The sequence below is a fragment of the Dicentrarchus labrax genome, unplaced genomic scaffold (genome assembly GCF_905237075.1).
Source record: "Dicentrarchus labrax unplaced genomic scaffold, dlabrax2021, whole genome shotgun sequence".
In the NCBI taxonomy this organism is placed as follows: Eukaryota; Metazoa; Chordata; class Actinopteri; family Moronidae; genus Dicentrarchus; species Dicentrarchus labrax.
The window spans coordinates 7,071,303-7,094,854 of NW_026136711.1; the positions used below are offsets into that span (position 1 = coordinate 7,071,303).

Here is a 23,552-nt window from a genome sequence, read left to right on the forward strand (position 1 = left end):
TAAAAAAAGCTGTACATAGTGTACATATAACTCTTTTTCTATTTTTTCTTTCTTATTATATCTTGTATTTTTCTTTGTGTATTGAATGTGTATTTTCTTATCTCTTGTGCTGTGTTACATGTGGAGCTGCTGTAGCGAGTACATTTTTCTAGTGTGGGATCAATAATGTCTATCTTATCTTATCTTTGAACCCAACTTCAACATTTCGTGTCACATTGCACTTTTTCTAAAAGAATATAATAAAGTTGGATCTGTACTAAATTTAAAAAATCCATGCGCTAGCTCACCGCGAGTTCTACTGAAATGCATCAGTGACTTTCTTAAAGTTAATTGGCAAAATGATTAGAGTTGAATCACCAGATGAAGAAAGGTAAAGCAGAAAATGATTCTAGCTGAAGCCATTGGGACCCACTATTCTGTGCGCAGTAAAGCTGGGGTCAAAGGTGAACAACTGTGTGTGGCAGAGAAAGAGAAATTAGAGAGGAGATGATGGAACTGAAAGAGCACGACAGCAGCGTGGAGACTGAGAGAACAAGATGGTAAACGCATCATCATTTACCTCAGTCTCCAATTTAATTACTGAGTTCTGTGAGGAAAGAGGATCGCTTAAGTTTAATCAGTCAGCACCAAAGTATGAGAGACTTAAGGAAATCAAAGAGCAGAGCTTAACTGTTGTGTTCAGTGAATCATCTGTGATACTTCTTTTACTCACCATTATGACCCTGCAAAACATTCTCTGTCACTCAGCGTACAGAACTTCTTGACGTGTGCCTGATTTCCCCACTGTGACGCTTGAAAAGCTTCAAAAGCAGACACGTCGCTCACAAAAAGTGAATAAATCAGCTGCTCCTCTTGTGATTTCCATGCTCAAAATGTATTCAGCTACTGTTTTTGCCCAGGTCTGCTCCCTTGTTGACTTCCACACATCACTCACCCCCAAGTCAGAGCCAAGCCTCACAGGGAGCGCCGTGTGGGGATCAGCCTTTTGAAAATCAAAATGTATTATAACCCATTCTGTTCTCGACTGTTTCATCCCTTCTTGCATCTTTTCTTCTCTCTCTCTTTCTCTCTGTTCCCTCAAACTCATCTGTTTGTCTTCCCACACTGCTAAAAATACATTTCACATAAATTTTAGGATATGTTTGAAAGTTTTCAAATGAACAAAACTGGGCCATGAATGTGTTTGTATGTGTGTTGCTTTCATTCGAGAAATGTTTGAAGGTAACAGAAGATAAGATTAACTTTTGTTGATCCCTTTGGGAAGATTAATTAGTTCAACTGAGCAATATTACACATCAGAAAACATCAAGTAAAGCATAAGGTATACTTTAAACTCTCCTTCCAGTCAGAAATCAGTGTTTCTCCTTGTTCCCACAGTGTGCTGTTTGAATGAAGTCTGTGCAGAGTTTGACTCTAGAAGGATGTTTTCACATTTATCTGCTGAAGGTGGAAAGGTTATCTGTGATCATTGAAAATCTGATCAGTCCTGGTCCAGTATGCAACTTGTACAGTGTGATGTAGAAACTTGAAGCCACCAGTGCACATCCACTGAGAATGGACTTTACAGTGAAGTAGGAGACATCTTGTGTCCAGCAGAAAAAAAAACATATCAGACACACATTGTTCCAAGAAGACTTATTATATGTATGTATTAATACATATCTGGAGGGGACAGAAATGAACAGTATGAAACGTGTGAATAACATCAAGAAACAGCAAGATGCACCTTTTTTACAGAATGCATCTGCAGAGAGATTCAGTTATTCTGAATGAATAACACCTATGAACCAATTTTGATTACCATATTCTGACATTAACAGTACATCTTTTGTCTCGTCTGGATTTAGCATTTACTTTTGAGGTATTTCTTCTTTATTAGGTAATGTGAAGTTAAAGCTGCAGCAGGTAACTTTTATAAAAATTTCACTGTATTCTGACAGTAGTACATGAGACAGATAATCTGTGAGCCAGAGAAACCTGATTTTATTTGTCTCATGTACTACTGCAAATATGACAAAAAGTTATTTTTTATAGAAATTACCTGCAGCTTTAAAGGAACTGTGAATTATAAGAGAATACTAATTAAGATAAATACTTAAGATAAATAATAAGGCTGATGAACCACAGATCCCATGAAAAGGACAAAACCATTCACAATTAATGGATCCCATACCTTTATTACCATGAACACTCACAAGTTTATTTTGACTCAATCCCACATATACCGTCCTGCTGCCCCAAATACTCACTACAGCACCAAATGTGGATTAATTCACTGCTGGAAGAAGTCCCCAGCACATGCACTATTTACTCTTGTTTGAGTTTGTTAAAAAAAATTGTTTTTTAGAAAATGAATCTATATATTTGTGTGGTGTCGTAGAAATCAGTGGGAATGGGGCTGAGAACCACAGGCATGGAAGTCAGGAAGTACTGAGACATAGACTAACACATTGTTGATTCTGGTCTTTTCATGGGATTTGTCAACAATAAGCAAAATACAGAACAATCCTAGTTTTATTCTTTGATGGAATTATTTATGTTACTGCTGTGTTTGGACGTTTTTAATAATCACAACTACAGGGGAGCCAGGGGGAGCTGGGCTCCTCTTAATAAGACATGAGCTCCCCTGAAAACTTGATTTGTAAAGTTTTGGGGGGTCTCTAAAATATTGACAATATGCTATTTTTGCCATGTATTTTTATTTTTCTATTTCTGTTAAGTTGGGCTACTGTTGATGTATGATTTGTGCTTTAGGGTGATTCATCACTAATTCACCTTAATAAACATACTACTATTCTTACTGTCACCATTGAAGCATGGCAGCACAATATCATTAACTTCATATCAGAAAATATACTTTAAATAAACTTTCAGCAAAGTTTCTTTTCTTTAAATCTTTGACCTAAAGTTCATGATACTGTGCCACCATGCTTTGATGGTGATGGCGAGAATAGCATTATCCATGATTATGAAGATACAGAAACATAGAAACACATGGTGAAAAAAGCCGATTAAACACAATGTACAAGAGCAATAAAATCCCACAGTGTCATTCCAGTTCTCTGAAAAGTCAAGCAGACTTCTGTGAGACTGACCCTTCAAGAACTGAGGGGGTCAGTGAACAATGATGTACGCAAAAAACAGATGGTAGCCAAAATACAATGTGATCGCAGTTCCTCTCCATAATGTGTGGTTGAAGATTGTGAGATCAATTCAAGTCAATGTAAATGAGTAAACAAGTGAACAAACAATATATTTTTTTTTGCTAGCAGCATGGCTTGATGGATGGTCGGTCCACCACTTTGGTCGAAACTCAAATACCTCAACAACTGATGGGTGGACCTTGAAATTCTGTACAGACCTGTTGATGATCTCTTAACTTTTCAGCCGGTCAGTTTGACCAACACCTATTGTGAAATATCTCAGCATAGGTTAGGCTAACCAGCTCCGTAGAACAGGACCCTGTAGATAAAAACAGTTCATTCTAAGGTAACAAAACACAATGATTATTATATTCAGGTGATTATACATTAATGAAAACAGTCAGTGTACTTTGCAGCCAATTGATTTTTGTTTTTAAAATCAGAATACGAGTTGTTTCCTGACCATTTATAAATATGGGGAACAAAATGGGTTGGTTTTCATTTTAATTTTTCATTTTCTGTTTTTTTATTTTTAAAACAAATGAAAATGAGCATCAGATCCTGAAGTTGGAGCACTGAGTGTTATTTCCACACATGCCTCTGGGAGTGTAGGCACAGTGCAAAGTCTGTACACAGCCACACACTTAACATGTGATATTCAGGACAGCAGGAGGTTTCAGGTTCGGTGTCTCTGTGGACCTCCCCTCACATGCCAGGGTTCATCCAGCACCCCCAACCCCCCCTTCACTACCACTTTAACACCTTCAGCCTGAATTTATTTACAGTATATTCTATCTCTCCTGTATCTGTCCTGTCCCAGTCTATCTCTGGCCACAGTTTCACCATCTACTGTCTTTTACATGAATGTCAAATTATTCCTTCCTCCTCTTCTTCTCCTCTTTTCCCTTGCTGCTCCCGACCACCATCTGCCATGTCTGTGTGCCATGTGGAGCCTCACCAGTCTTCCATCAGCATCCCTCCCTCAGCATCCCTTCCTTTCCTCTTTAAATAAATATAAATATGAGAAGGATGTCTCTTGGGAATGCCACAGATTGTTTATCACTCGCTTTGTTGATAAGAAACTATAAATAGACTGATGCAGAACTCAGTCAGGAACTTTACCTTCCTTCCTGTGGCCTATATAAGCACTAATGAGGCTAGGTTACAGAATATGTTATTGTTTCTTCCTCCACTTAGACAGCAGCTGAGAACAGATGTGGCACAGAAAGACCACCAACCTGTCTTTAGTCTGAACTTTCTGTTAGTCCCTGAGGACTGTTGGCAGCTGGGTCTGCACTTGTGTTCTCTCTGTCTCTCCCCTTTCCTATCTAAACCTGTCCTATCAAATAAAGGAATAAAAAGCCAAAAAAACAGGAGCAAAACCTGGCAAGAAAAGCACCTCGGTACTGTATTCTCTGTCATTGAACTGGCCTCCATTGGCATCAGATGCTGTATCCGGTCCCGGCCTGTCCACTAGGAGCTGCCAGTCCAGCAGAGTCAGCTATAGGTCTGCTATAGGTCTGCTATAGCTGCATGGTCAGGGGACGTAATGCACATTCAGTGCTATTGGTTACCGTCCTTCCCTAGCTGCCTGTTTTTACAGTATATAGATGTAGAATCAAAAAAACCCTACCACTTCTATTCGATGGGGATCACCTGCTGGACACAAGGCTTCAAGTTTCTACATCACTCTGTACAAGTTGCATACTGGACCAGGACTGACTTCCTAACTGTTTGTGGTCAAATCACAAATCATGCTGGTAGGCCTTAAAAATCAGATTTTCAAAAAAAAAAAAAAATCACTTTCAGCAGATGAATGTTAAAACATCCTTCTAGAGTCAAAGTCTGCACAGACAGCATTCAGACAGCACACTGTAGGAACAAGGAGAAAACTCTGCCTGAGTTCTGTCAGATATAGTTTCATCAGCAATGGTGGTTGTTGAACAAACAAGACAACTCCCATGATCCCACTACTTCATGATTATCAAACTATGTCTTTTGTTACTGTTTTGATGTGAGAGAGACCCTCAACGGGCGGAAAATGAAATATTGTACATTTAAAAGGCTGCATAGATTTAAGAAGTCTGCTCCTTTCGTCTCCTTATCCAAGGTAAAACAAAAACATTGGCACAAAGATCAGCTCTGTCACACAATATTATATAGTCATGTTTGTTACCAGTGTTATTGCAGAAGTACACAAAGAACTTGTCTTCAAGTGTGGATAGTTTTTTCAGTTATTGTTTAGAGAATTGGTAAAAGAGAAAAAAATAAATGTTCTGTTAGCGGCTGAAGTTTTCCCCATTTGTCCTTTGAGACATAATTAGCTTTGTTTACTCTGGAAGTCAGTCAAGTTAGCCAGACAGCAAAAGTTTTTGTGCTGTTGATTTATAATGAATTGCACTAATGGCCGAGAAAAACTGCGATTTTGTTTGTAACAGAGAAAAGATAATAATGATCCACACCAACTGTGGACGGACTGATCTTCATACTCTGTCTGCTAACATACAGCATGGGAAAATAACATGAAAACAACAGCACCGGACAGATTCCTCTTTTTTTGCCATGATTATACCTCTTCTAACAGTTTAATGTTGCGTTTGTTGTCTGCAGCTATGGAGGAGCTGGATGGGGATGAGGTCAGAGTGTCATCCAGGGGACGCTTTGCTGAGAGAGACATCGTCCAGGTATCGTATACCCTGACCTTTAACCCTCAGGAGTCACAGATTTAGATGTTGTTCTATTTCAACATAGAGAGAAGATTTCTTGTACTTACATATGCTATGTGCTAGGCTAATCTATGTTTAATCTACATTTTGATGGTTAAAAAATAAATGTGACATATATTCACATTAAGTTAGCTAATGTAAACAAAACATTACCTGACCAGCTAACTAACCACTTATGTAAATTTGCTATCTAGCATTTTGCTAACATTAGCTAGCTACCTAGCAAGTGTAACATTTAGGAGGGGCTGTTTTTATCTGCAGAAGTCAGCTGGGTCACCTTAAACTGTCTGTAAACTGTAAATATTTCTACAGTAGCCAAGAACGGACAAACCAAACTCCTGGCTCCTTTCAAATGTTTTACGGCGCCATAGTTTCTCCTACAAACTTCACAGTCCGTTCTCAATCCCAGGTCGTCAAATCTAGACATGACCGGTGTTCAGTTAGTTGCAATCTGGAACTACAACACTAGATGCCACTAAATCCTTCACACTGGTCCTTAAAGATGTGACTATGGCTCTTTTATCTTTTAAAATGTGGTTTTCTTCTCAACATTAAACAGTAAATTAAATGAATTCAACTGCAATACTGAACTTGTTTTCAATAGCCGTTGCTAACTGCATACCAACAAGCACTCGGTAAACAATTTCACAAATAATTCCTGCTTTTCTCACGCAGTTCGTACCTTTCCGGGACTACATTGACCGTTCAGGGAACCAGGTCCTGAGCATGGCCCGACTGGCTAAGGATGTCCTTGCGGAGATCCCGGACCAGCTGCTGTCCTTTCATGAAAAGTCGAGGGATTGAACCCCGGCCCCCTCTGCCCGCCACCTCCGACTCCCCCTCAATGTCCACAACCACCACAACCACCACTGCTGCCCCCAAGGAACGCAACATGCACGCCTGAAATGAGGGCAGCGAGCAGTATGTGTGTGTTTGTGTCTCTGTGTGTACGCGTGTTGCATGGTTTCAGGGTTGGTTGACGGGAACCAAGTCCGGATTTTGAAGTAAATTGAAAGGGACACCTACCAGAAGAGAATACATTCCTTTAAAAGTGTCGGGGGTGAGGATTCCCCCCTCCCCCCAACAAGATCTGAATTTTAACATGGCACACGCCCTCTGCAGGTGCAACACACCACTCTGCACTCACCCACAGACTGCATTTAAATCAAAGGCTTCAAATGTAGTTTAACACACCTCAGTCATCAATTCTAACATTTCAAATAAGTGACAAAAGCCTCTACGGACCTTTTTGCCAGTCCATGGCTCCGCCCACCCCACCTGTGGTACTGTTCCTGCTCTCAGTGATAAGAGTGTCTGCTGTAATAGAGTAATAAATCCTGTAGCCGGGCAATTGATTTCTATTAGTTGTAAAGAGAGACAGCACTGAGGCTGATGTCCTTTCCTTGTTTGTTTATTCTCAGGGCATTTGAAAGGTTAGACAGCAACACAGGGGATCTGAAACTAGAGAAAGCAGAAATTAAATCCTGTCCTGGCTGTGGCATCTGAGAGTCAGTGTTTGTTTTATTGCTTCATGAAAATGAATGCTGTATATTACTGTGTGCTGAACATGAAATTCAAAGGTGTTTTTATGTAAAAGGCCAGCGAACATTAAGTCAAAGATGGAGCATCGGCGTGTCCAAACTAATCCCACTCGGACACAAAGGACCTCTTGCAAGGACCTCCTGAAGGCAGGAAATATATAAGCCATGAAATTGGTTTGGGACAGAGAACAGACTGAAAGCTGAACATAACCATGTCTGTGTGCTCTGCTGCCCCCCCCCTAAATTTTAATTCTCAGCTGGGGCTGTCATTGGGGATGAATCATTCATAAGGTGGGTGCCTCTAGTTCTCCAGCTGTCCGGTGTACCTTTTTCAAATGAATAGAGCTGGTCAGTGCGCATTTCACAGGCCGGAATATTTCATATGTAGCAGAGAATGTGTGAAAGCGTCAGGGTCACCTTTGCTTTTTTTTTTTTTACTGAAAAAAAGACGCTAAGAAAAACTGGTGAAAGGGAGAGTGAGGTTTGGTACATGGTGCTGCTTCAAAGTCACTCAGACTGCTTTCAGGGGGGTTGCAGTGTGCTGACTACTTATGGAAACACATTTTTCTCTCATCCGTTCTGGTGTTTGATATATGGCTGCATATTTCCTGCTGCTGTCAGTCAGGGCTCATCAGCTACCGTATAAACAGGCTGATTTGTAGTGAACTTTTTCCAGACTTATCCTTTTTTCTTGTGATTTCATTTGTTATGCCTTTATTGTGTGCATGAAGGATTCAAGCAAAAGTGAACTAGTGCTTGTGTAGAAACCCCAGATTTGTTTCACTGTTAGAAGTTGTGCTCCCTTTTTCTTATGTGCACTCTTTAAGGGCCAGTATGTTAACATTTAGAAGGATCTATTCATCTATTGTTGTTTTCATTAGTGTATAATCACCTGAAAATAATGATCATGTTTTTGTTACTTTAGAATGAGCCGTTGCACAGAAGGAGAGGGTGAGGTGAGGGAATTGCAATCAGCACTGCTAGATGCCACTAAATCCTACACACTGGTCCTTTAACAGATATTCTGCAGTGCCGTCTACTCTCCGGTTACCATATGGTCTCAGAGCTAACCAATCGCCTGGGGATTTCTAAATGTAGTTGCTTGAACAGCGGCGGAAACAGCCGCTAACAAACATATGCTTTACCTGAAACAATGCTTTCCCCTATTCTCCTCCGAGAATAGGGGAGAGCTGGAGATATAGCGATTCACTTTGTAACAAGGAGAAAGCTTTTTAAAACAATGAAAATGGATGTCCTGATGTTATATGGTATCACAGTGTTTACAAGCACACAACTTCTGCATGTTACCGTATAAGGTGGATCTATTGGGGTGGCAGTTGTCATCCCTAAAGAATGCCAGGCCATCCTAGCCGCCACAGCAGTTTTGTATCAGATATAACACATTTATTTAGATTTATTTATTTAAAAATAACAGAAGAGGTTCCCTGATAGCTCACCTGGTAGAGCTGGTGCCCCATATACTAAGGCCGAGTCCTTGCTGCAGCAACCATGGGTTCGAATTCAACCTTTGCTGTATGCCTTTATTCTGTAATGCAGGTAGTCTCTAAATGTTTCCAGTTTTAGTAACAAAAGCTGAGAGAAAGTCCTCAGTCTCTATTGAGCAAAGTGTTTAGAGTCTAGGTTCAATCCAAACCTTTTGTCTCTGACCCTAAAGAGGAATGGTTCAACTTGACAGCATCACAAAAATAGAAAGCCAATAAAATCTATAATGAATGGATTCATCAGGATTGGTCTGGAATATTAAACATGTATCATATTGTATCAGAAAGGAAATGGATATGTGGCCTTATTTCTGTCATAATCCTACAAGTATGTGCGAGGGAGGACTCTATTTTTATATGACAAAACAGGAAATCTGTGTTATTTTGCATGCTTACTTGGCTGATATGCTGCCAATGATTGTACTTGTTCAGAAAATATGTATCTTTCTTTATATCTAAAAATGACTTCAAACAACATTCCTACATGTGCCGTGCAGGAGTGTTCATTCTATTTCTACTGTTATTGTGTACAGTATACTTGAAGGAACTGCCAATGTAATAATCCAAAACATAAAGGAGATACATAAATAGTAGATTAATAGATTTGTATCACACAGTGTTTAAAACATGCATGCATGTGTGTGTTATGACATGTACACCAACCCAAAGTCACATAACGTATTGGATATTTTTGTATGAAGCATGTTGAGCTTTCTATACAGTGTGTACAGTATTACTTCATTACACTGACAAACAATATACTGCTCACTGCTTCTCCCCAGTCTATGTGCTCCGTACAGCCTACGTGTAGGTAAAATGTAAATTCATCTAAAGTGATTTACAGGATATTTTGTGAACAGTCTTCCTTCCTTCCATTTTGTTCCTCTCTGATACTCTAACTGTCTTTGATTTTGTCTCCATTTGGTCAGAGTTTAGTTACATGTTTGTCAGTGTTTTCTAGCTTTTGCTTAGAAACCAAATAAAGATGTTATATAATGCTCATCTCTAGTCTGAACCTAGCATTGTAGTCTGTTTCTATTTATTTATTGGGTTATGTTAGGGACAGTTAAAAACTCTTCTTCAGCCAAAGTATGAACCTTTTGTGACGTCACCCATTGGTTTGTGGAGTACCGTTTCGAAGCCTCGAGTTCGGCGTTGAGCTCGTCGCCATGTTGTTGGAGCCAGTGGAGGTGATGTACTGCGAGTTGTGCTGCTCTCTAGCTGCGCAGTTTCGACTTGTCCTTAGCAGGAAACAATGGCGGCTCGTATTCCAGATAAACAGTACACTCAAATCTGGATCCATATCTGATCAGCACTGCCTAGTTTGACAGTTTGATCTGAGTTTGGTGCGTTGAGCTGGACAGACTCACTGAGAATGACCCGTCAATCACAAGGTATCCCCGCCCTAAAGCATACCCTGCTTTATGGTCTATTTTACTGTAAATGGGACCATCAGTTACTAAATGAACATCATGCTGTATGGAAGAAGACTGAAACTAGAGATTGAGACCATAAACTCATTAGGAAACTGTTTACTGAGCTCCTAAATCAAGTCAGAAGTTGGCTAAATTCTCCATAACACTGCATGGTACCGGTTTTATTGCAGCCAACGGAGTTCCACATCAGCTATGTCCATTATATATACTGTCTATGGTTCGGCCTTTTATTTAGTGTTTCTTAATTTAAAAAAATATTGGAATATTCATCAATTTGTTGTGTTTGCCATGTACTTGGAAATTGCAAATTCCACTTCTAAAGTTGTCACATTGGTAGCCATTGTAAAAGGAAAAATAAATGTATATATTATTTATTACACTAGCTTAAACAATAAAGATGCTTTACCTATTTTAGTTATAAATGGTGAATATGAAATATATTGGAGAGATATTGAGGGGGTAGGTGAAATTGGAATAGAAGATCCCACTTGTCCATACAGTCCCTTAGATTAGTTTACATTACAGTAAAACATACATATTGGCTATTAGCCTACATAAAGTTGTCAGGCCATGTTATATCTCTGAGTGTGGTGAAGTGCTTTTAGGAGACTAATTTAACATATCTATTTATTATATTTATTTTCTACTGAATGCTTCTACCATTGAAACATCAAAATTAGAAGTTATAACAGCAAAGAGTGATAGAGTGCTAATCTAAAGCCTGAGGGTCCCACACTCTTTAAATATTGGTTTAATCACGGAGGGGACAATCTATGTTTCTTCTGCGGAGGAAATGTTTTATGTTTTGTAGTACTACACTGCCACTCAGTGGAAATGCAATGAAGAAACGCTGCCTGGGAAATGTTCATTTCTGAAGTTACGAGTTTTGGCTTCACATTTCAATTAAAAGTTAAAGCATTTTTAGTAGAACGTTTCATACAAATATATAGATGAAGCTTCACATTGTTTATATCAGATCCGAGTCGGATCCACTACAACAAAGTCCGCTCCACAGTTTCATTGAACTAAATGATATTACTGATGCCTTCAGGTACATTTCGTAGCTCCTCCCTAAAGGTTTCACTATGCCACTTTGCACGGTCTTTATAAAAACTGACCCTCTCCACTACTTCTTATAGTTCGTATGTCATACAGCTGCTCTGTACTTTAGACTGCACAGGCAAACTGAAACAGAGATGCGTGTTAGATGTTGATGTGCACTCAATTTAGGCATCAGCTTTTGGCTTACATGCCTTTATTCTCCTAAATGTCAAACTTGGATGTCTAAAACACCTCCCTTGAAATGTTGTATGGCCAAACTTCCTGTAGAAAACTCGCAATTTCACAAGGTTTTGGTAGTTGGTAAATGCATAACGTTAAACATAACATTTTAGGTAACTTTAGTAACTGTAAGAAAGCTTTCGATGCCGGCCCTTAAGGCAGCAGCTGGCCCGCTGTAAACTGTGTAGTGGTTCTCTGGATCGCCTCCATCTACTAGGGCGGGTCTTCTCTGTGTCGCTGCTACAGGGATACCAAGATGGAAATCCAGGGGCTTTCTGATGCCCAAAACATTCACTCTCAACATGGCGCCCTACACAGAACCACTCCGTCTCCACTTCGACCGGCGACAGGGTCGATACCGCGTTTTATTTCCACCGAAAATGAAACGGAAGGACTACTGGAGTCGTCTGAGCCACAAAGTGACAACAACAACAACACCAGGCCGAGGACATCACCGTTTCACCTACTGGCGGAAAATGGCAGCGGGGCGGTTTGTTCCCCTGTCAGCAAACCGCAACCAACCGATAAAACCAGTTTACCGGGTAATAGACCGAGTGTCGAACTTCATAACGTAAACACGGATAAGGAAAATGAGCTCAACGCACTGCTTGGCTCTCAAGAATTTGTTAGGGCTGCCTGGAAATACGGGTTAGAGAGCGGGGACTCTGTAATGCAAATGGCGCTGCCTCTGTTTGAAGTGGAAGAGGAATCGATTCCGCAGCGGCATTTAACGTTACCGCTCCCAGTTTTACGGCAGCAGCGTGAGGACGGCGCCTTCAAGCCGCCCTCACTGGCCAGCCACAGCGCTGCTGCGCCGGGGAGCTTCAGCACAGCGAACAGGGCGGACAAAACCACCAAGGAATTATATGTTGTTTTTAACGTCGTTCAGGAGGATGGCAACGGCGAGGCAAGCAAACACCGACCGGATGTATCATCCGAGGGCGGCGATAAAATGAAAGGTATAAAGCCAAGCCCCGGTGGCTCCATGGAGGTTGGAAACAGCAGTGACGTTATTCTCTGTGAATCTAACGACAACTTAAACTGCCTTGATAGCCAGGTACTGAAAAAAACTGAGCATGTTTTCAATTTACTAAACGACACTTCTACCGTGGCCAACGCTAAACAGGCTGCCTGTCACCGCACTGTCGAAGACGTTGTGTTGACGAACAAATATGGCGATAAGATCTGTGGCCAGATTTGCACCGAAAACAATGAAAGTAAACTGGTTAGGGAGCATTCGTCGCACTCCCGTTTAGAAGAGAGCAGTGCCTTGATTTCAGGGACCTCGGGCATCGTGGAAGCTATGGACACCTCGGACTTTATTTCAGCGGGGCTGCAGGGCAGTGCGAACCCAGCCACGGCCTCCACAAGTCCGCCTGCTAGTGAAACCTTTTCCGGAACTATTACAATAAACAACCAAAGCATCATAGTGACCATAGAAAATGGGATATTGACTCTCGCTGCCCCGCCTGAGGGCTATGTGCACAAAGAGGATGACATGGTCAGCCTGAAGGAGCACCTTGGTATGAAAGATCATGAGGATATTGTTCTTCTCAACTATGACAGTGGCACGAAATCCATCGGGAAGATCAGCACGCTGGCAGTATCCAGCTCGAGCCAGCAGGAAGAGCCCAGGCCTGGGTTGTCTGTGAGTGACTCTGAGCTGGCTCTGGTGGATGACTGCTCGCTGTCAGAGCTTGGCACCTCTCTGGACTCCTGCCCCATCGTCAAGCAAGAGGCAGGAGCACTGTGTGCTGTAACAGAGGCCGATCTGGTCACCCCGCACCCCAAAGCCACTGTGGTAGACTGTGACAGTGGGGACTTCCAATCTGTACCACTGATCAGGTCCAAGAAAGAGACTGTGGCCTCCTTCGGCTGTCCAGAACCAGGCTGCTCCTGTACGTTTGACACGCGTCAGAAACTCAAGGTGCACCTGCTGAACCATGCAGAGGACCCCCGCCCCTACCAGTGCACCGTGGAGGGCTGTGGCTGGGCTTTTGCCACCTCTTACAAGCTAAAGCGGCACCTTCAGTCCCATGACAAGCAGCGGCCACACACCTGTCAGTTCGAGGGCTGTGGGCGCCGTTTCACCACGGTCTACAACCTAAAGGCTCACGTCAAAGTGCACGACCAGGACAACGCCTTCATCTGCGAGATCTGCAGCGAGAGGTTTCGCAGTGCCACGCGACTCACCAATCACCAGAGGGTCCACTTCGAGCCGCAGAGGCCCCACAAGTGTGAATTCCCAGGTAACATTCCAGTTTTGTTTATCATTCTCCCCCTTTTCCTTATACACTTTCTGCACTTGCTGTTGGCTGATGGTCTGGTATTGTACAACCGGACACTGGTTACATTGTATATGAAGCAAATTACCTTAAAGGACATCCTGTTTACATCCACCCTGCACAAATAATTTGGAGATGCTATGATGACGATGAACTGTACACACCTTACACACTTTAATCCAAAAAGATGGTAGATATTTAAGTAAGAAGGAGCCTAATTTCTCTAGACACTGTGGCTGCTGTTAGCAAAGCCCCTTTTTTCCATACTTTTTTTAGAAAAGTGAATCTTTAAAATCCCATTGTTGCAGTAAGCTATAGATATAGAGGTGTTAGCATATTCCTGGTACAAAATGAACCTTTCAGTTAACCATTTCCTTCCTACATGTTTCCTTCTCTCCTTTGCAGGCTGCGAAAAAACCTTCATCACCTTCAGTGCCCTGTTCTCCCACAATCGCACCCACTTCAGAGAAACGGGCCACTTCACCTGCACCTACCCAGGCTGCGACAAGATGTACGACAAGGCCTGCCGTCTCAAAATCCATATGAGAAGTCACACTGGTAAGCAGACACTAGATTAGAACCAAGTGTCTGTAATATAGTGGTCTGGAGGGACTGGACCTAAATGTACTGAGTCAGTGAAAAGCGGCTCTGATTAAACCTGTTTTTTTAATTCTACAGTAGTTAATATTCAGGCCACAGAGAAGTTTAAGGCTGTTTTCTTAAAAGTCATTCCTCAATCACATGATGCTGTGGATGTGTTGCTCTTTGTTCACTTATCTCAGATGTGAGTAGCTGTTATTGCTGCATGCTTCCACAACCTGGTAATTACAAAACAAGCCACTGAAACTAAGAACGTGTCTTTTTAAACTGAACCCATTCTGAAGCATGTTAGCCGTGCAGCACAGGTTGCACCAGATAAAAGCATGCCAGCTGGCAGAAAGCCTAGGTTAAGCCCAAAATTAGCTGGTTACCAATTAATCAGTGTTGGGGATACAGGTTGTAGATTAGGGGTTTTTAACTGCTTTTGTCCAAGGGTCAGGAATTTTCTAAGCGAGGCTCCAAAACAAAAAAGGTAGGGCCATTTAGCCTGTTTTAATATTTTTACTTTCTTACAAAAACTGAATGATATTTTTATTAGCCTGTGTCAATTTGAACAGACTCTGAAACATGGGAATCCATTATGATAACTAGATACATGACTAGAAAATGCTCTCAGGCCTCCACCAAGGAGAAGTTTACTGAGGAGTCATGGTTCAAATTGTAATTGCAGAATGCAGTCCTGACTGGCAGGAAATATGAATCAACTTTTACAAGTTTGGAGGCTGTTATGCAGTTGCACTGTTATGTGACACCTGGTTAATACAGGTAACAATTCTGGGGGCAGCAATCCAAACTATAGTTGTTTTTAATGAAGCAGGCAGGCAGTAAAATCATTCTTTGAGCAACTGTAATCTGGTTTTATGCTATATGAGTCTGAACAGCGAAAGTGAAAGTAGTTGGTTGGTACGTTACCTCATTGAGATGTTGAAGGTGCAGCTTGCAGCCTGCAACAAGCTGATGCCATTTACATTCCCCAGACACAAATTCAAAAGATGCACTGCAGAATTATTTCCTGTGTGGGTATGTGTATGTATATATGTATATAAAGAACTGTATATATTTGTTTATATTGTTATTTTATGTTATTCTATAATATAATTTGTTCAATTCTGTGTAGTAGGATTGCATGATAAGGTAAACAAAAGTCATATTTGGATTATTTTAACATAGCGATATGTTTGACAATTTGTGGGAGTGATCATTTTTGTATCCCAATTTTAATTTTCACTGAAAAAAGATCAGGATGATGTGACATCTGTTGGGGTCTGTAGAACCAAAGAAACATGTTTTCTTACATCTGTAAAACAAGAATTGTAGGCCAGGGCATCTCTTCAGAAATACAGTACTTCATTCTAATGCTGCAATTCCATTAAAAAATGGAATACTGCATTTTTCTCGAGACTTTTGCCCCAGATACAGAATTCATAATACTATAAAATTATAGATATTGAAATACTTTCTGCGGGCTTGATGGAAAGCTTTGGCAGCCTGGATGTAATATGGCCAGTGGAGGACCCAGAGGTAGGTAAATAAACTTTTAATTTCCTGTTTCCAGGTGAGAGGCCGTTTGTCTGTGACTCAGAAGGCTGTGGCTGGTCCTTCACCAGCATGTCCAAGTTACTCCGACACAAACGGTAAGTGCTTATTAACCAGTGTTTTCCCCTTGATGTAAACAGGGTGAATCACCAACAGTTACTATCAGAAAAATTAGATTAACGGCTACCCTGACTTCTGATATTTCACCTGTTGACATTACCCCATAGCTTCAGCTTAGTCCTAGTGTAGCACCACAGTAGTGTTGATGCAGTTCTTGTCTGTGTTAACATTGTTTTAGGGACGCAGCTTGCAATTATTTTCAGAACTGATTTAATCTGTTTATCATTTTCTTGTTGTTTGCTCCATAAAATATCAGAAAATGGGGAAAAATGTTGATCGGTGTAAATCCAAGGTGACATTCTCAAATTTCTTGTGTGTCCTCAACCAAAAGATTTTCAGTTTACTGTCATAGAGGACTAAAGAAAGCAGAAAATATTTTCTATACTGAAACTTTTCTTAAAGTACTCAAAACAATTGCATGTTTATTTCAGTAAACTTCACCTTGCTCCTGCAGTTCTGCTTTACTGTTAAAATTGATTTGTTGTTAAAAACCAATTGGTTGTCATGAATTTGGAGCTTTGGGTTCCCATTGCATGTAGTAATGTAACAATGATGTTTTAGTTTATGAGTGTCTCACTGACCACCCCTCCTCTGTTCTCTTTAGGAAACATGATGATGACCGTCGCTTTGTCTGTACAGAGGAGGGTTGTGGGAAATCCTTCACAAGGGCAGAGCACCTCAAGGGTCACAGTATCACCCATCTGGGGACAAAGCCCTTCCAATGCCATGCAGAAGGTACGCACAGGCACCCACAGTAAAATATAGGAGAAAGTTAGTGGTTACACATGTTTTTCACTCACTTAAATCCATTATTTACACATTTTCTGAATGGTTATGATGTTTGTCTCCTTCATGTTCTTCAGGCTGCAATGCCAAGTTCTCAGCACGCAGCAGCTTGTACATCCACTCCAAGAAACATAAGCAGGACGCCAGCACCCTGAGGACCCGTTGTCCAGTGGCCAACTGCTCCAAGCACTTCTCCTCCCGCAGCAGCCTTAAGAGCCACATGCTCAAACACCACCACCTCAGTCCTGGTTAGTAACCATCAGTGCTGGCCCATGGCCTGAAAACAGATGCATTTCATGGAACTGTTGGACTGTGGGGGCTTTAATACCTTCCTCCTTAACCACAGTGCTGCGACTCAGAGGTGGCCCATTTATGTTTCTGTGCAATTCAGTTATATGCTGTAACTGTTTGTGATAACTTATTGTAATGACTGAATGAAGTTGCTACTACCTTTAGGATAATAGAATTTTACTGTAATGTTTAGTAGGTGAAAAAGTATTTGTTTTTGTTTGTATGAAACACAAAATGTAAATAATCCATTCCGCTACATGTTTCTGGGAAAATGTTTACTATCTTATAATCTGCAAACTTCCCCTCCTCTATCCCAGATGTTCTTAGCCAGATGGAGACCACGCCCACCCTCACCCCCAGCAGCGAACTCATCAGCTCCACCCCAACAACCGTAGCAGGGCCTGGTATTGCCGGGGGTGATCAGCTTACCAACTTGGACCTCAGCTCTCTGTTCTCTGCTGTGCCTGGAGGCTCTGTGCCCACCGCTGGCATCGGAGTGGGGATTCCTGTCGGTGGGGGCAGCTCTAATGGCACGTTCACCATGGACCTCTCCCTGGTCAGCTCAGGCATCCTCACCATCGACCCCTCCTCGGTCGGTGCCACGCTCTGCACCAGCAGTAGCACCACGTTGGCCAAAGCCGTGGACCCTCTTATCCTGGCATCCAGTGCTGACATGGGCCCCCACCATGGTCTGGAAGGAACAGTGGGCGACGTCCTTCCCCCACAGGGCACTCTCAATCTGGATGATGTGCAGACCGTTACCCCAGAGGCCCTGGGAACCCTCACAGCTCTCACAATGCAGGGGGCTGGTGTCTCTGTGGACCCCACTCTGCAGCACCCGCTCAGCTCCTCCAGTGCCCTGAGTGTGGAGCCCACAACCTCCCTGGCCGTTGCCCCTGTTGCCGAGCTGCTGGCCTCACCCTCAAAAGTGGTGGAGGTGGGTGGTCAGGGGGGAGCGGGGCCTCTGTTGGGCTGTGTGGAAGTGCTGGGACCCCAAGAGGGAGGAAAAGTCCTCACTCAGTTTGTTTTCCCGAGTCACAGCAACAGCTTCAGTCCACAGAAAGATCAGGATATCAACGCGGTGTCACCAAGCAGCTTCCTGGTGAGTGGTCTTGCTGTCACAGTTTAAAGAGGAACACTGATTGTGCACATCAAAGTCTCACATCAAAAGTTTGGGCGACTTCTACATGTGTGAAAAAATTTTATTAAGCCTTTTGTGGCACCAGAGGGAGTTGTCTGTCCTCAAGTGATCTCAGTTGAGTCAGCATCAGCTGGGGCTGAAGACTATAAGTTTAAAATGCAAGTTAGAAAGAAGTGATCTTGCCAGCCCGCTCCAGATATCTAGAAGCTTGAGGCTACATTAGCTGCTACTATCACACCACACCTACTCCCTGACCAATTCTGGGTAATGTAGGCACAGGTTTTGATAATGAACAAAAATACTGGTTCTGCCCCCTTCGATTTTCATCCTTAAAAATAAAACAGTCCATTGTGAGGCAGAGAGTGTTCCAAGAGTATAATGCTAAAAGAATGGCGTACTCTTTTAGGGAAATGTGCATTTGCTTTTTGTCTTCAGTGGTATGAAAGGGTCTGATATTTAGGAAGTGGCACGAATATCAGCTTCATTGTAGTTGTAGTAACATACATACGTCCAGTGGTTTTGTGGAGTAATTTTTGTTCCCATTTTGCTCATCAGGAGAGTGGAGGCTCAGCCAGGACTGACTACAGAGCCATCCAGCTGGCCAAGAAGAAGAAGCAACGAGGTCCCTCAGCCTCCTCTGGTAAGACACACCAGTTTTTGTTTCTCCTCATTCAGACTAGACGGAGACTAAAGTGTGCAACAGTGAGTGATGATGGTGTTCTTTGCCAAATCCAGGGAGTTCTGGATCGAGTCAGAGGAAAACCAAAGGAGTAAAGGCAGCCGGGGCTCCAGCACCGATGGCTCCCTCCGGTGCTTGTTACAGTGAAGGGGCTGCAGCGGCCAATGGGGGCCTGACTCTTCGGGATCCCGTCACCGGGGCCCAGTATGTCCAGATTCAGCTGCTGCAGGTGAGACCCCCAACATCTTATTACAATACAGTTTGTTTCCCAACTACACTGTGTGTGGATGTCATGTGGCTGGATTACGTTACAACCTGACATAAGAATAGTTCATAGATTGATGTTGACAGAAAGCAAATGCAATGGTAGCGACTGCACTGCATAAAAAACATAGCTGTTGCTGACCAGAGTGTGTGTACGTGCAGGATGACCCAGCCAGTGATGGCGACCTGGCCTTCCAACTGAGCTCTCAGCCCTCCAGCTCCCACTCTCAGCTCACTGCCGACCTGCCCGTCAACATTTTACAGGTGAGAAAGATCTCTCCAATTTCTGATGCCTTTACATTAACACTGCCAGCAGCTGTACTGAGACACACCTAGTGTTAGTGAGCAAATCAAACATTCAAAAGGAAACTCATTGCACAATTTGTTTTTTTATTTTATTACATTCACAAAAAGAAATAAACATAAACACACTGACAAAGTGAAATGTAGATTGAAAAAAAAAAAGAAGAAAAAACACGTGAACAAAATGACCTAAAACACCAGTGTGTAGGATTTAGTGGCATCTAGCGGCAGAGTTTCAGATTGCAACTAACTGAACACCTCTTGTGTCTGTATTTGACAACCTGGGAATGAGCACAGTCTGTGAAGTGTGTAGGAGAAACTACAGTGGCCACAAAACTCACAAAAGACCCTATCTACAGCCAGTGTTGTTTTTCTGTGTCAGTGTAGAAACATGGCAGTTTCTAGATTCTAAAAACACAACAATTCTTATTTTCAGGTGATTATACACTAATGAAAACATACCTATGAATATTATATTCCATTTCTGACAACAGATCCGCCTGAATGTACTTTTAGTTAAATAGCTAAAAGTAATGGATAAACTGTTGAACATTGTTAGATAAAACGAGAAAAAAGGGAAAATCAGTTACAATCAATCAATTACTTCCAAATATTCTTTTCTGTGAGTGTTGATTAGGGCTGACCTGAAAGTTTCAACCATTGCCATGGTATTTCCAATGCTTGGTGTTTTGTTTGTTTGTTTTTCTTCAGGCCAGGTCGAAAACCTGATCCTGCAGTGTTTCCCACATAGACTTTACAGCCAGAGACCCATTTTGGCATTTTGCTGAGAGACGTTATCTGGGGAGTATTTTACAATCACAGACCAGATAAAGCATTCAGTACCATGCTGATGTCGATGGATTCGACAGGCTCCTCCACACAAGGCTCACCGGCTGTTGTAAAAACAGAATCATGGGTGAAAAATCTGAAACGTGTGTTGTTTTGTAGGCAACTTTATAAAAATCTTGTTGGAGAGACAGCGAGAGAAACAGAAAGAAGTGGAGCAGGGCAAGCCGGTGTGTGAGGTGCAGAGAGAGCGCAGTGTTACTGTGTGCATGTGTGTATGGGGGGGAAAGAGTAGCAGCAGAGTGAGCAGATTTAAGTAGTTAGTCCGTCAAAAGCTTTAAGTATTCGCTTCCAAGCACAAAAAGTGGTATTGGAGTTTTGATCTTAGAGGACTCTCTGACTGTCTCCTCACAGGAACCTTCAGTGATGACAGAGGACGACAACGGCTCTGATAACTCCCAGTTCACAGGAAGCACAATCAACCTTCAGGACCTGGAGTGACCGCCACAGAGCTGCACGTCAGAGGTCTGCTGCCATGACCGACCTCACTGGCACATCGTCACTGTCTGCAGTTTACATCAACAAACACACCATCAAACGGTTGCCTCGTCCTTTCCCAGGACTTTGAAAGCCTTTTTGGACACGCGGTTAATACAGTGTGGGGAGGATGTGGACATGAGTCCACAGATAATGCACCTTGAGAAGATGAGATGAGGATTTCCTTGTTCAAAAGATTATAATGTGTTTATTACTAAAGTCCAGTTTGTACCAAAATCAAACCGGAGAGCATTCTCGTGTCAAACAGACACGTGAGAGGCTCTCTGTTCCTCTGTGTCCTGTGGGTTTTGACAGTAACGGTGTCTATTCCATGGTGCCACATTGCCACTCATGCACACACAGTGCGCTGTCTACGCTCCAGTTGCCTTACAGACACCTCACGCTGTGCATTCCAACACCGGCCGGTTATCTGCTTTATTTGTTGCTCTTTTGATTTCTTACGTTTTGTTAGATTTATTTTTCTATGGCAGCAGTGAGTCCATGTTAAAAACATGCCTGTTCATGTCTTTATATACAGTATGTAATGAGTTCCTACCTTGTTGTAATAATTTTATCTGTTTATTTATTATTTAGCTGTGGGTTTACAGAATGGCAGAGCCAAACACAGATGAATTAAAGAATCAAAGCACAATCACAAGAGTTTGTGGGGAAGCCTTCATTTCACTTTGCTCAAATATATGAAAAATATTGTAGAGTACAGTACTGCTAGAAACTAACTGCATCGGTAGTTATCTAGTTTGTTACACAGACTGAAACACAGGCTCATCAGGTCCGGTATGTGGTCGGGGTGGGAGCTCAACCAAATGCACATTAAGGCAGCAACAGTGCAGTCGTAGCCCGGTTACTGACAATCACTGATACCAAGTCCACACACAGGGATCACACACAGGGATTACACACTGGCACACAAACAAAACCAAAGCTACCCGTCACAGCCACGACACAAAAACACCCCTCTCTGCATCCTCATGTTACATGTTGATGGCTACAGTGTCTCTTAAGGCAGTGCTTCTCAACCTTTTAGTGTTACTCCCAAATTGATAGACACCAGGCTGTGGATCCATACTTGATAGCTGTGGTCTCAGGGGTCCCTGCCTGATGACTGTCTGTACTGTAGATTGGCAGATTAAGGGCCTTTACACACTGGGGGCATTTTGTTTCAGGCAAAAAATATTTTAATAAAAATTACTTACTGCAGCTTTAACAGAAAATAAAGAGAAAACGAGAGAAATTTAAGAAACAGTTGCTGCATGAGACTCAGAGTTTCATAACATGACAGATGTCTTGTAATCATGTGAAGAGGGTTTGGATAAAGTGAGGAAAGAAAGGAAATATTTTTTCTCATCGTGGCAGCGAACAAGAGAACTGAATTTAAATTCATTCAAATGTGGTCACTGTTACCTGTGTTATTATCAGTACTGCTCTCTAAATTTAAACTACATTTCCCATAATGCGTTGGGCTTGGAACACTGCCACCAGCCTGCTCAAAAGGGTCATTACACCCATATTGCAGTACTAATTCCAAACCACTAGATGGTGTCCAAGTCATACAGAGCAAACCCCAATGGCTTCCACACAGAGAGAGGCTAACACAGGGTTTAATATGGAAGCATGTGCTAACACTAGCATTCATACAGTTATTGTCAGGTCTCTGTTTCCTGCTGAGTCTCAACCTGCCATCTGTCTGTTTGACCTTTTGACCCGACTACATGCACATGGCAGCGAGAGCTCAGCAAGTACAGACACACACACACACACACACACACACACACACACACACACACACACACACACACACACACACACACACACTCTCAACAAGGTTCATCATTAACTGGTGAAGGATTAGGATGTGTTGTCGGACTTAGATGATGCTTAAATCTGATTGCAGATCAGCGTACTGGTATGGACTGAACCCAAAGGTCAAAATCCAGATTTTTGAGCAGCTCAGAGGGAAAATGCACTATATTTCAGACTTACCTCGCCCCAAAAGATCTACCTTTAATACCACAACATGTCCATATGCACACTTCATTCTCTATTCATATACCTCAGTATATCATCCATAGTGGTGTTGAACATCACTGTCACCCATTCATATGTATAGACATCCTTCGTCCTCACCTCCGTCATGGTCAAACCATGTCCGTTTGAGTTGATTTTAAACTGAATGTGTATTTTCTACCGTTGGATTGTAAATGTTTGGGTCTGTTTACATTCACACTGCTACCACTCGGAGTGGTATGAACTGGATATTTCAGCCATGTATCCGTTACTTCTAGCGCTTTTAACCATTATTTATCCATTTAAAGGTCCAGTGTGTAACACTGAGGAGGATTTATTGGCAGATATGGAATATAATATGCATTGTCGGTTTTTATTTAGTTAACTACTGAAACTACAAACAATTTTGGGTCATGGGAAATCATTATTTTATTTTATTGCTTCTCTACTGTAATAGAACCCCCTTTTACCAGGCCTGTACTCTTTTTATTTCTTGACTGCTGTGAGCATGCCAGGCATTGCATTTGTCAGGCAGCCACCACCACACACCTGACCTTTGTGTAGTTTATG

General features: G+C 42.1%; 3 protein-coding genes across 3 annotated transcripts in view; 2 read left to right on the forward strand and 1 right to left on the reverse strand.

Annotated features, from left to right (window-relative positions):
* Positions 1–6,864, forward strand: part of LOC127371835 (copine-9-like) — a 150,697-nt gene extending 143,833 nt beyond the window's left edge. The window contains 3 exon segments of the mRNA XM_051414999.1: positions 5,754–5,827; positions 6,545–6,649; positions 6,651–6,864. Of these exon segments, the coding sequence (XP_051270959.1) occupies positions 5,754–5,827; positions 6,545–6,649; positions 6,651–6,773 (302 nt within the window). The 3' untranslated portion in view covers positions 6,774–6,864.
* The window catches only part of LOC127371851 (zinc finger protein 679-like), a 395,275-nt gene that overhangs the window by 229,450 nt on the left and 142,273 nt on the right, over positions 1–23,552 (reverse strand). The gene's annotated exons all lie outside the window — the stretch shown is intronic.
* si:dkey-156n14.3 (zinc finger protein ZXDC) lies at positions 11,853–21,615 on the forward strand. Its single transcript, XM_051414948.1, has 10 exons — positions 11,853–13,878; positions 14,320–14,472; positions 16,070–16,148; positions 16,775–16,905; positions 17,034–17,204; positions 17,565–18,349; positions 18,944–19,028; positions 19,124–19,296; positions 19,494–19,595; positions 20,835–21,615. The coding sequence occupies exons 1-10, from the start codon at positions 11,886–11,888 to the stop codon at positions 20,919–20,921; spliced, it is 3,759 nt and encodes a 1,252-aa protein (XP_051270908.1). The 5' UTR covers positions 11,853–11,885; the 3' UTR covers positions 20,922–21,615.

Excerpts from the sequence above, each read along its gene's own strand:
- si:dkey-156n14.3 (XM_051414948.1), top strand. The coding sequence starts at position 11,886 with ATGGAAATCCAGGGGCTTTCTGATGCCCAAAACATTCACTCTCAACAT. Across the intron at positions 13,879-14,319 it reads CCACAAGTGTGAATTCCCAG|GCTGCGAAAAAACCTTCATC; the intron begins GTAACATTCCAG and ends TCTCCTTTGCAG. Across the intron at positions 17,205-17,564 it reads ACACCACCACCTCAGTCCTG|ATGTTCTTAGCCAGATGGAG; the intron begins GTTAGTAACCAT and ends CCTCTATCCCAG.